Raw genomic sequence first — 13,523 nt, 5'->3', positions numbered from 1 at the left:
CCAATCGTTTCTTGATATAACACAAAGAGAAAGGAATCGGTTGAAGACTGGCATCTGTGAGGCAGGGGACCACTGGAGGAGGACAAATGGATTACCCACTTAGCACTTCTGGCTGAAGATTGTTGTGATTACTTCAGCCTTATCTTTTGCACTGATCATAGAATCCCTACAGTGTAGAAACAGGCCATTTGGCCCAACAAGTCCATACCGCCGTCCAAAGCATATTCCACCCAGACCCATTCCCCTACCGTATTACTCTACATCTCCCCTAACTAATACGCCTAATTTACACATCCCTGAAGACTATGGGAATTTAGTATGGCCAATCCACCTAACCTGCATATCTGTGAGAGGAAACCAGAGCACCTGGAGGAAACCCACACAGTCACAGGGAGGATGTGCAAATTCCGCACAGACAGTCAACTGAGGCTGGAATTGAACCCAGGTACCTGGTGCTGTGAGGCAGCAGTGCTAACCACTGAGCCACCGTGCTGCACTGATGTGCTGGACTCTTCTATATCAAGATTGTGGATATTTGTGGAGCCTCCTCCTCCTCCAGTGAATTGTTTAATTGTTGACCACCTTCATGACTGGGTGTGACAGGAACGCAGAGCTTAGGTCTGATCCATTGGTTGTGGGATCACTTTGCTCTGTCTATCACTTGCTGCTTATGCTGTTTGGCACACAAGTAGTCCTGTCTGGACATTTCAACAGGCTGACACCTCATTTTTAGGTATGCTTAGTACTGGTCCTGGCATGTCCTCTTGCACTCTCTACTGAACCAGGGTTTATCCCCTGGCTTGATGGTAATGGTTGAGTGGGGGACATGCCGGGCTATGCATTTGCAGATTGTGTTGGAGTATGACCTGGGGGAGCACAGAAGACATACTGAAAATCAAACTAAAAGTGAACACAAGTAAGAACCATTATTCTCCACTTGCCTCTCTGCATGCTTTACATTTTTGTGAAAATACCATTTATGAAGGATCTCTATTGCTGGAGGTTAAATGTGTTTGAAATGCCCCTGCTGAACTACTATTAAACAATTGAATAATGCAGATTTGGCAGGTTTTTTTCAAATATAACTTTACTAAATTCACTTTCAAACATGCCATTTAATTTAAATCGTAACTCATAACACTGACGCACAAATTCCAAATATTTATTACGAGTTAAATTATATATAAAGCAACACTGTCATTGAGCAATGGTACTGAATGTTTCATTTGTTAAACAGGCTTTCTATCACACAAGCAGCATCACCCAAATTAAATTACCTCCTTTATGTATTTTTAAATGAATCTAAGACTGAACTTATCAATTAAGAATTACAATTGAAGAAAAGCAGCCAAAACCCAGTAAACTGACCTATTATATGTAACTTTAATTTTAGTGAATAAGATTGCAACAAACACATGCATTAGTACACACCATAAATCTCACAAAGATAAACACTTAAAGCTCATTGTCTTTAGCAAATCACACAGAGGTCATCAGGTCCTGATTTAACTTCACCCTCAAGTAATGTATTCATCACAGCCTTCATCAGATAGCTGGCTGTCCCTCTCTTACCAGTTGGAGGTGTATTGTAGAAGTCAGTCATGTCCTGTAAATAGATACAAAATGAATGAAATAACAAGAATTTCCAATCTTGTTTCTTTCTACTTACACATACTTGGAAATCTTTCTGAGGGTGAATTAGTGCTAACAAGGATACCAATTACTTGCCATAATAGTAGGCTTATAAAAATCAAGTCTGTTCAGCTTAAAGCCAAGATTATGAACATAAAATGAATATTTAACATTGAAGTTTTGATGTGCTTTCTTGCTGTCTGAAAATATTGATGAGTGCTCATCATGAGTATGCATGGAAGCTTGAGCAGCAATTGCCGAAACATTGCTTTTTTGAAGCTGGTGGTAAATAAAATTCATTCTTAACTGATAAAATGTCAAAGTTTAATAATAACAGTGATGCATGATAGCTGTCAGGTACCAGGAAACAAACCACTATCAACAAAAAGAAGTTTCAAATAAAAGTGATGGATTGTACTCTGACCCAAGTTAGAAATCAAAAACACAACCCACCAACATGACCAGTGATGTGCTTTTCTTTTAACCATAACCTGCACTGTACTGAGAGTACATACTCTCCACCTGGATGAGTGCAAGTCCAACTACATTCAAGAGCCTTGACTTCATTCAGGGCCATTTGGCCTCCCATTCACCACCTTCAATATTCATTCCTTTCATCACCAATGCTCAGTAGCAGCAGGCGCACAATCTGCAAGATGTATTGCAAGACTTCTTTAATAGTACCTCCCAAACTACCTAGAAGGACAAGGGCTGCAGAAACACGGCAACATCACAAACTCCAAGCCAAACATCATCTACATCGCTGGACTTTCATTGTTACTTGGTCAAAATCCTGGAAACCTCTTCCTAACAGTACTGTGGATACCCCCAGTCCCTGAAGTTGCAGTAGTTTGAGAAGGCAGTTTACCATCACCTCTCTACGGCAGTTAGGAATGGGCAGTAAATGTTGGCTTGGCTAGAGATACCCTCATACTGCGAAGGAAAACTTTTAAAAAAATGTACTTAAATATCTCCTTCCCTTTCCTTCACTAAGTCATTCACTCCTACCCAGTCATTTTCTCTTTCAGAATTTACTCTCATAGTCCCTTATGTGTTACAATGATAGCAACCCTACCTCAAGCTCAAATCCTATTCCAAGATTTTGTGGCCAGGGTAGGTGTACATATAACTTGGCCAAACAGGGTGAGTATCAACTTGTAAATCTTTCCAACGTATGCCTATGTTGTGCAAATCAGGTGGTAACAGTGATTAAGATTCCTAGTTAGTAAGGTGTTAGAAAGAAATTGGAACCTTGACTATCACTATCCAAATTACAAGAATTGCAGTTTGTTGCCACAGCAACTCTTACTCCTTGGAATCTTAGTTATCTAGATGGCTGGTGTAGATCAGATTGGTGCCAGCAACATGGATTTGCTCCCTGTTCCAGCTGGGGTGCAGATCTGCTTGCTTGCCTAGCCATTGTGGAGATCACGAAGCGGAGAGTCAAACCTGCCTTTGGGATGAGGATTCAAGAAGAAGAAGAGCTTTGCGTCAAAATTATGATTTACAAAATCTGATGACAGCCTTAGTTTCAGGAATTCTTCTTCACATGACTAGAGACTGGCAGTCTGCTGAGGGTGTGCATCTATGACATCAATGATTTCCTCACGGTTATCAGCAGGTTTCAGCTTTGCTGATATTCAACAAAATGCATATCGCTAAATCTGCTTCCCAATGTTGGAATGGACTTTGTTGCTTAGAATACAAAACAGCATTGTTTAATATAGTTAGATGCAAGGAATACTGACACCTTTGGTGTCATGCTATATTTTATGCATCACAGCTGAAATCAAGAGTTCTTGAAGTTTATGAAGTTCTTGAGATTCAAATCAACTCAAGGTGGCATATTAACAACAAATTTAACTACTACAGAAGCAGGCAGCATCTTTAAAATGATACTGTCTTTCTAACTGCAGGGTTCCATGTACGTATAATTTCACTTGGGTTGGAGGGGAGACATGGAGAAATAAGTGAATAGCCTATGTCCCTCAAGGAAATGTCAGAATGTTACAGTGCAAATGGTAAATTGGGGTTATGATTTGCTCCTTAGGCACAGGGTGGGCAAATAGAGATATACCTTTGTATCCATTTTCTTTCAGCCTATAATTTCCAGGTTCATATTCGGGGGACAAAAGGTTTGTTTTGATTCATGGTGCAAGCCTTATCACAGCTACGGGGAATTGGGACCTTGTTTCCAGGAATTCTAATGTGTCATGGGCATCTACCAACAACTGACCGATAAACCAAAGCATTCCAGTGTAAGGAAGATTTGCTACTGGCCTGCTCCCCAGATCTCCTCTTTGGCCCTGGGTTAATTTTATTTGAAAACTGCAAGAGCCATCTGGGGCTGAACAGTATTGTGAGCTGTATTCCCATGAAACAGTCATTTCCCCAGTTTGCGTTTGGTGCTTCTTTGCAGCTTCCTATCAAGATTTATCAAAGGCACCTCAGCTCAGAAACCAGAATGGCATCCAAAAAGGATTGAAGTACAGCTGAACTGCTTGAGGACTAGAGGTCACAGCTAGAGGTCAAATCTTGACTGTTGATCTCCTTGGCTGGAAGGTAAGCCCATTTTCACAATACAGGTCGTAGCTCAGTATGTACTACAAAAATATAGCAAAACACATGGTGTGGCATGACAAAAAAAATCATCATATTATAGAAAAACAAAGGGCATCTCACTTAGAGTCATAGAGTCTTTGGCCCAAACTGGTCCATGCATTTGTCCAAATGTCGTGTATATGTTGTTAATGTACCCGCCTCAACCACTTTCGCTGGTAGTTTATTCCTTATGTGTATCACCCTCTGTGTAAAAATAGTTGCTCCTCAGATTTCCTTTCACTCGTTCCCCTTTAACCGTAAACTGACACCTTCTAGTCCTCGATTTCCCAACCCTGGAAAAATGACTGAGTGCATTCACCCTATCCATGCCTATCATGATCTTATACACCTCTATAAGGACCCCCTCAGTTTCCTACACTAAGGAAAAACATCCCAGCTTGTCCAACCTCTCCCTAGAACTAGACCATTGAGTCCAGGCAACATCCTTGTAAATTTCGCCTGCACTCTTTCCAGTTCTTAGTGTCATAGGGAAAGTTTTTTGCTAATGTTATGCTTAGAAAATTCTACCTACTTGTACACTGAATGTATTCTGAAACACAGTGTAGTTTCCATGCTGGCAGATCTATAGTGGATATGATCTTCTTCATATGCAAACAAAAACAGAAGTGTCGGGAGCAGCATATTTCTGAAGTGCGGAAGAATGCAAACTTGATGAGCCAAAGGACCTTTTTTTAATGCTGCAGACCTTTATGACTCTGATCCAAGTGTCCTAATGCATTGGTCACAAACAACTAATATGCACAACATGTAATAAGGAAAAAGATTGATGGGATGCGAGCATTTATAATGAGAGAAATTGACAATAAAGATCTTATGCTTCAGTTATACAGGCATTGGTGAGACAATATCTGAACATCATGTACAGATTTTGTTTCCTTAGTTAAGAAAGGATATAAATGTGTTAGAGGTGGTTTACCAGATTGATATCTGGAATGAGCAGGTTATCTTTTGAAGACAGATTGAACACGCTGGGCTTGTTTTCACTACAGTTCAGAAAAGTGAGGGACGATGTTGACACCTATAATATCCTATAATTCCTAAAAAGGGCTTATGCCCGAAACGCTGATTCTCCTGCTCCTCGGATGCTGCCTGGCCTGCTGTGTTTTCCAGCACCACATTTTTCAACTTGGTCTCCAGCATTTGCAATCCTCACTTTCTCCCACCTATAATATCCTGAATGGTCTTGAGAAGGTGGACATGGAAAGATTGAGTCTACACCTAGGAGCATTGTTTTAAAATGAGAGATCACCCTTTTAGGATAAAGATGAGGGGACAGTTTTCCTTTTACAAAGGTTGTGCAACTTTGGAACTCATTGCTTCAGAATGGTGGTGGATGTAGGAACACTGAATATTTTTAAGGCAAATGTAGCTTGATTCCTTTGCCTAACAAGCATTTAAGGTTATTAAGTTGATGGAAATGTGGAACTTGGATCACAAACAGATCAGCCATTTATTCCTAATAAACTGTAGAGCCAAAAGACCTACTTCTGTGCCCAGTTTGTTAGTTTGTATGGAAGTGTGACTTTAGGACTCTTTAAGGAATCTAAATATTTGGTATTTTAACCACCTTTTTCAAAGTCTGTGTGTCTTGGGTGATGTTTGGGTGCTGAGATAATGAATTTTTCACTGTTTTAACTTAAACTCATCAGGTGGTCTGTTTTGTGCCTGTTCTTAACAGTCATAAAATTCAAGGGGATAAACTTCCTATTTTTAAAACACAACTGTCCTGTCCACATCATCAGTTTTGAAATGAGGGCCTGCATTTAATACAATATTTTTAAAACTTGAGCAAATAATCATGTTGTACCAAATACAATTTGCACTTAAAATTTCACAATGTTTTGCATCAGTCAAGCTGATTATGGGATAATTGCACTGAAAGAAACAGACCAAATGAATAGAAACTTTCCAGACCATAATTTCTATACATATGAGGTTAATTTTACTTACCTTAACCTCAATTTGCTCTAGTCTATTTTTGTCTCTCTTAAATTCATCAAAAGCCTCTTTCACCAGTTTGTCCAAATTTACTTCACCTTGAAATTCCAGTTCAGGATTGCGTTCCAACACAACAGAAACAATCATAACCAGCTGCAGCAAAAAGAAAAAGAAAAATGTAGTTTGCAATGCATCTAAGCTATTTTTCTAAGAATCTACTCCACCATGAGATTTATGAACAGATTTTTATGACAGGGAGATGAGTAAAATAAGAGGCATGTTTTAATGTATAAGTTTGCAATAAACATCATCAGCAAGTTTCACAACCTGACTACTGTGTTCTTCTCGAAGACAGGCAAGCACCGTGTCTTTCATGTGAGAATCTCAAATGATTTGTGACAGAAGAGTAGCTGAGGTGATTTCCCAATGCTTTCCTTACCACTTCATCTTCAGAGTTCTAGGTGGACTGCAACCTGGGCTATTGTGGGAAAGGAAGGGGCCCCACCAAGCACCTTTTAAGCACCAAACAGAATGCCAATCAAATAGTAAGAGCTGACATTCTGGTCAAAGCCTGAATTCAAACAGATGTGGGAATACCAGCAATGCAACATTATTATGTTGTTGCAACTATAATGTTTTAGAATATAACATTTGCTTTAAGAATGTAATTTTAACTGTAGAAAATAGGGTTGTTTAGTTGAGAACAAGTAAAAGCAAACATGAAATAAATGTGATTTAAACAATCTCAGTTTGTTTTTAAAAAATCAGGGCCATGACGTCTTAAGATGTTAACATCTGCAAAGATAAGATCATAAAGAGCAAGTGGGATAACTTAATTCAAGTATTATAAACAAGGTACTATAAACAAGATGTTTGCACTTATTTCACTAAAGGATAAGTTACTCTTGTAAAAAATACAAAGCCCAAAAATAAAACTTGGAAATTAAAAAATATTGATTTCTTTTTAAGGAAAAGCTATCATATTGCTATGGAGATGGTTTGAAAGTCATCTGAACAATAAGTGTGTAAATTAGTAAAATTAATAAACAGCAGAAAATATGCCCAAAAGTAACAATCTTGAAATTAATTGTTTGATGCACTAATGGGTTCAACATTTTGACACCAGTTTTTGCTTCCCATATTCCCAAGTTCCATTTATTTAATACAAGGTACTTTTTAAAAGATTCTAGTGTTTCTTCTGATTTAAATTATTCCATCTATTCTTGTATCACTATGATTATGTAATACCAGAAAGGTGCAACATACACAGAGATCAGTCTGTCCATCAAGCATACATCAGCACCTTCATAAAGCAATACAGTGATGTGGAAATCGTTACACAATAGAAATTAAATGGTGCAATTTTAATGGGGGAGAGGCATGTAGGAAAAAAAAACTCCTGGGAAGTGTTTGCAAACAAATCTTTGAAAATGACAAATTAAGGAGACTGTTAACAAGGTTCCCTAGCTTTATTTATGCAGGCATGGAATACAAAAGCAAGGAGATGATGCTATACTTTTATAAAACACTGGTGAACTGTAGGATTTTGTTCAATTCTGGGCATTCTTCAGGAAGGATGTCAAGGCATTAGAGTGGCTCAATAAAATAATTTAGTTATGTGCACAGATTGAAAAAACTGAGGTTGGTTTCATTAGAGCAGAGGGGATTCAATAAAAGTGACTCAAAATTATGAAGAACTTTGATTAACAAGACAAATAGAAAGAAAGAGGGAAATTATTGGCCAGTTTGTTTTACATCTGCCATGGGGAAGTGCTGAAGCAATTGTAAAAAGGTAATAGCAGGGCACTTGGATAAGTTCACAGTAATCAGGCAGAGTCAACAGTGGGTTTGTGAAAGGAAAATCATGTTTGACAAAGCTGTTGGGAGTTATTTGAGAAGGACGCATGTGCTGCAGATAAATGAAAACTGGTAGATATACTGGACTTAGATTTCCAGAAGGCATTTGATAAGGTGCTACATCAAAGATTGTTGTGGAAAATAAAAATTCACGGAGTGGGAGGGTAGGAATATGGAATGGATAGAACATTGGATGGCTAACAAGAAGCAGACAGGAGGTATAAACTGATCTTCTTTAGGTCACCAAGATGTAAGAATTATCTGCTGCAGTGATTGGTGATGGGACCTCAACGATTTACAATTTATCTAAATGAAGGGACAGCAGGTATGTTACCAAATTTACTTTCCTACATACCTTTGTGTTGTCAGTAAGTTGTGAAGGGGATACAAGGGTGTTACACCCAAAAACGGTGTACAACATGGGAAAACGCGAAATTGTCCACTTTGGCAGAAAGAATAAAAGTATATTATCTAAATGGCAAGAGGTTGTATAGCCCTCAGATGCAGACATATTTGGGTGCCCTTATGCATGAATTGCAAAGGTTAGGATGCAAGTACACCTAGTAATTAGGATAATTAATATAATGTTATCATCAATCATGATGGGATTTAAATAGGAATATGATGCATCAGTTATTCAGGGCACTGGTGAGACTGTGGCTGGAGTACTGCACACAATATTGGCTACCTATGTAAAGAAGGATGAAAACTCACTGGAAGCAGTTCAGAGAAGGTTTACTAGACTAATAGTATGTATGGGTGGGTAGTCTTATGAGGAATGGTTGGACAAGCTAAGCCATATCAACTGGAGATAACTATGATTGAAATATATAAAATCCTGAGGTGTATGGACAGGGTGGATGTGGAAAGGATGTTTCAATCTATGAGAAAATTTAAAATTAAAAGTCACTGATTAAAAATGCCTGTTTAAAAGAGCGAATAGGCAAAATTTATTGTCTTACAGCTTCCTGAGTCTTTGGAACTCTCTTCCTGAAATGTTGATTGGAAACAGAGTCCTTGAATATTTTTAATGCAGAATAAGATAGATTTTTGTGAAAGAAGGGGCTAAAAAGGTATGGTCTCTGTGAATTCAGGGTTACATTCAGATCAGCCATGATCTTCGTGAATGGCAGTGCAGGTTCAAAGGGCTAAATGGTCTATGCCTGCTCCTGATTTGTTTGCTTGTAATTATTGCAGTGGTAGAGAGCTAGTAACCAGTGGACACGATTACAGGTGAAGGGCAAAAGAACCAGAGCCAACACAATCTGTTTAACATAGCAAGCCCTGTTGTGATCTGGAATGTCTGAAATGTAATGAGGGTAGATTCAAGATTAACATTCAAAAAAGCATTGGATTTGAATGGCATAGAATTAAAACATGATGGGAAGAGCTCAGGGAATGCAATAATTGGACGACTATCAAAAAGCTGGGAGAGGCACAGTGGACCCCTTCTGTCCTTTTTCATTCAATGGGCTACATTTTCTCGCCCTTTTATTTTTAAAGCAAGAAGGGAGCTCTGCTGTTCTTAGAAGAGATACTACTCAGGTATTCCTCAGAAATAAGGAGATGTAATTCCTTTCTGACAGTTAATTTGTAGTTTAGAAGTGTCAGAGGAAGGTAAGCCACGCCCCTTTTCTCTGCAGTTAGCTGCCATAATTTGAAATGTGGAGATCTAGACAGCTGCTGTTAAAACGTGAGGACATAAGATAACTGTAAAAGTGCTGAGAAATTTGGGTGTCATATGTGTAGGGATGTTGGGTGTGAGATAAGATAACTGGATATGGTGCCAAGTAAGTAGAATACTAGCTGGGGACGGGAGTAGGGTGTCATCTGGGGTGGGGGCAAGGTGCATTGTGGCAGTTAAGTACTTAGGAAAAGATGTTTTTTTTCCTGGAGAAATTAAATCCGGTGGGGGTATGGAAGATAAGTGTCAGCTCTGGGCGTGTTCAGGCCTAACAGTAGGAGTGTCGCATCAGGTCTGGTGGCGGGGGGGGAGAGGGGTGTCATTTTGAGTACAATCCAGCCAGCAGAGGAGTCCAGATGGTCAGGTCCAGCAGCAGCAATAGTACTGGGTTGGGTTGGACATTGTTGGGGAGTTGAGTTGGGTCCGATGTTGGTGGATTGGTTCCAGTGGTGGTGGCAGGGAGGTGCTTGGGAATTGGGTCAAGTGCTTTCAGATCCCAGGAAGGGATATCCAGTCCCAAATGGAGGATTTCTGGAGGTGGTGGGTCAGGGTCTGGATAAAGAGTCTGAGGGATACGGAAGTGAGATCTACTGAATAGTTACTCAGGAATTAAACCACATATTAATTAGTCTAACGCTTACTGAGTAACTATACACAACTTCAATCGATGTTGGAATAATGACTGACCAGTGGAATGTCTGTCCCTATGATTCTATAATTATATGCAGCTTTGCCACAACATACAGCATCCTCAATACCCCAATATTATGGGATGGATCCTATGATGGAGGAGAACTCCACATATCCCAATATAAATGGTCCCCACTTAGCTGGCTTGCCCTATTTTAATTATTCAGGTGATGACTCTTTAAACAGTACAAACCTGGACCCCTGCCCATCTCCAGGAGGGCCTCATGCATAAATAGCCCATTCAAAGGGCCTCAACTGGGCCATGTATTGGTGGCCTACCCACATGTGACAATTACTCGTGAAAGTGGAATTACTCAGGTGGAAGTGAATGCGCTGATTGCAGGCGAACTTGCAGTAAAATAAAAACAAAGTTATTACGGGTGTTAGGGATCCAAAATTAAAACAGAACATGCTGGAGAAACTCAGCAGGTCTAGCAGCATCTGTGGAAAGAGAAACATAGCTACTGCCTTGAGTCAAATACGACTGTCAAATCTGACTACTGTGAACTTTTCTCGTCTCTCCACACCTGCTCCCAGATGTGCTGAGTTTCTTCAGTAGTTTCTGTTTACATTGCACTCGCACCTTATGGGTCCATGCATTTCTCACCCATTAGTCTTCTTAAATTGCAGACCTATTTCTTCAGTTTGACTGGCACAAATTTGCTTTGTACATTTACATAACACATTCGGACTTGCTTCAGCAAACACTACGCATGAAGTTGAAAATTATGAAAATTTGGGATGAGTTTGAAATAGGATATTGATCAGCACCTCAACAATGATCTGTCGATATTCAGGCTGGACAATATCTTGTAAAGTGTCTTCTACAAGGAGTGAAAAGTTCATCTCGTACATGGTCATATCTGATAAAGTTGGTTGCTGCAGAAACAAATATGCTCATGTTAGGCAGAATCCTTGCTGATGGAAAGCAATCTAAATCTTCCATATACTTATAAATCTTTGTTTCCTGCTTAAAAGGTTATCAAGGATACCTTCGTTGTTACTAAAACTCTGATGTTATCACACCATTAGAAGCCCAATACAATTACTTTGGTTGCTTTCTGGAAAGCTGATGACTATCATGAACATTTTACTTCAATTTTTAAGAAAGCAGTACTCTCAGAATGTGTGCACTAACAACCACAAAATCAGAGTAACTCATGAAGACTAAATAAATTTAGAGAAAACAGTTAAAGGTCAACTTACAAAAAAAAATGTCGTAATGAAAGAAAGCAATTTATCAGTTAATTACTTGTATTAGCTGTCAAATTACCAGTGACAGTTATAATGATTCCTGAAAAATATTTATTTTACATTCAGTTCATTCGGCTATAATGCATGTTTTGTTAATGTAAATTTGCTGTAACGTGATTGACGAACTGGGGACACTGTTTCTGAAGCCCAAGCTTTTAAAATGTACGTTCGCTGTAACGTGAATACATCGCCAACACTTTAAACGCTGTTTCTAAAGTACAATTTTTCTATACTATGGGATTACACAAGAAAACAACCATTGCATTACAGAAGAACTACCTGCAGTGGTCACCAGAATCAAGTTAACTTTAAAAAAATAGTCTAGATCTTCTTGAATTACATTAGTGCATCAGAGTACTTGTTGCAGCTGGGGAGGTAAAAACAATGACTGCAGATGCTTGAAACCAGATTCTGGATTAGTGGTGCTGGAAGAGCACAGCAGTTCAGGCAGCATCCGAGGAGCAGCGAAATCGACGTTTCGGGCAAAAGCCCTTCATCAGGAATAAAGGCAGTGAGCCTGAAGCGTGGAGAGATAAGCTAGAGGAGGGTGGGGGTGGGGAGAAAGTACAATGGGTGATTGGGGGAGGGGATGAAGGTGATAGGTCAGGGAGGAGAGGGTGGAGTGGATAGGTGGAAAAGGAGATAGGCAGGTAGGACAAGTCTGGACAAGTTATGGGGACAGTTACTGAGCTGGAAGTTTGGAACTAGGGTGAGGTGTGGGAAGGGGAAATGAGGAAGCTGTTGAAGTCCACATTGATGGCCTGAGGTTGAAGTGTTCCGAGGCGGCAGATGAGGCGTTCTTCCTCCAGGCGTCTGGTGGTGAGGGAGCGGCGGTGAAGGAGGCCCAGGACCTCCATGTCCTCGGCAGAGTGGGAGGGGGAGTTGAAATGTTGGGCCACGGGGCGGTTTGGTTGATTGGTGCGGGTGTCCCAGAGATGTTCCCTAAAGCGCTCTGCTAGGAGGCGCCCAGTCTCCCCAATGTAGAGAAGACCACATTGGGAGCAACGGATACAATAAATGATATTGGTGGATGTGCAGGTAAAACTTTGATGGATGTGGAAGGTTCCTTTAGGGCCTTGGATAGAGGTGAGGGAGAGGTGTGGGTGCAGGTTTTACAGTTCCTGCGGTGGCAGGGGAAGGTGCCAGGATGGGAGGGTGGGTTGTAGAGGGGCGTGGACCTGACCAGGTAGTCACGGAGGGAATGGTCTTTGCGGAAGGCGGAAAGGGGTGGGGAGGGAAATATATCCCTGGTGGTGGGGTCCATTTGGAGGTGGCAGAAATGTCAGGCAGATGATTTGATGTATGCGAAGGTTGGTAAGGTGGAAGGTGAGCACCAGGGGCATTCTGTCCTTGTTACGGTTGGAGGGGTGGGGTCTGAGGGTGGAGGTGCGGGATGTGGACGAGATGCGTTGGAGGGCATCTTTAACCACGTGGAAAGGGAAATTGCGGTCTCTAAAGGAGGAGGCCATCTGGTGTGTTCTGTGGTGGAACTGGTCTTCCTGGGAGCAGATACGGCAGAGGCGGAGGAATTGGGAATATGCGATGGCATTTTTGCAAGAGGTAGGGTGGGGAGAGGTGTAATCCAGGTAGCTGTGGGAGTCAGTGGGTTTGTAAAAAATGTCAGTGTCAAGTCGGTCGTCACTAATGGAGATGGAGAGGTCCAGGAAGGGGAGGGAGGTGTCAGAGATGGTCCAGGTAAATTTAAGGTCAGGGTGGAATGTGTTGGTGAAGTTGATGAATTGCTCAACCTCCTCGCGGGAGCACGAGGTGGCGCCAATGCAGTCATCAATGTAGCGGAGGAAGAGGTGGGGAGTGGTGCCGGTGTAATTACGGAAGATTAACTGCT

General features: G+C 40.7%; 1 protein-coding gene across 3 annotated transcripts in view; it reads right to left on the bottom strand.

The window, feature by feature from the left end:
- Positions 1-1,146: 1,146 nt before the first annotated feature.
- Positions 1,147-13,523, bottom strand: part of phkb (phosphorylase kinase, beta) — a 288,598-nt gene continuing 276,221 nt past the window's right edge. For all 3 annotated transcript variants that reach the window (XM_072596241.1, XM_072596240.1, XM_072596242.1), the window contains 3 exons: positions 11,195-11,302; positions 6,205-6,345; positions 1,147-1,606 (listed from right to left, as the gene is read on the bottom strand). In XM_072596241.1, coding sequence (XP_072452342.1) covers positions 1,472-1,606; positions 6,205-6,345; positions 11,195-11,302 — 384 coding nt within the window. In that variant the 3' untranslated portion in view covers positions 1,147-1,471. The remainder of the gene's footprint in view (positions 1,607-6,204; positions 6,346-11,194; positions 11,303-13,523) is intronic.

The sequence above is a fragment of the Chiloscyllium punctatum genome, chromosome 26, assembly GCF_047496795.1.
Source record: "Chiloscyllium punctatum isolate Juve2018m chromosome 26, sChiPun1.3, whole genome shotgun sequence".
Classification (NCBI taxonomy): Eukaryota; Metazoa; Chordata; class Chondrichthyes; order Orectolobiformes; family Hemiscylliidae; genus Chiloscyllium; species Chiloscyllium punctatum.
The sequence above is the reverse complement of the archived record's forward strand: the minus strand, read 5'-3'. Positions and strand labels throughout refer to the sequence as shown.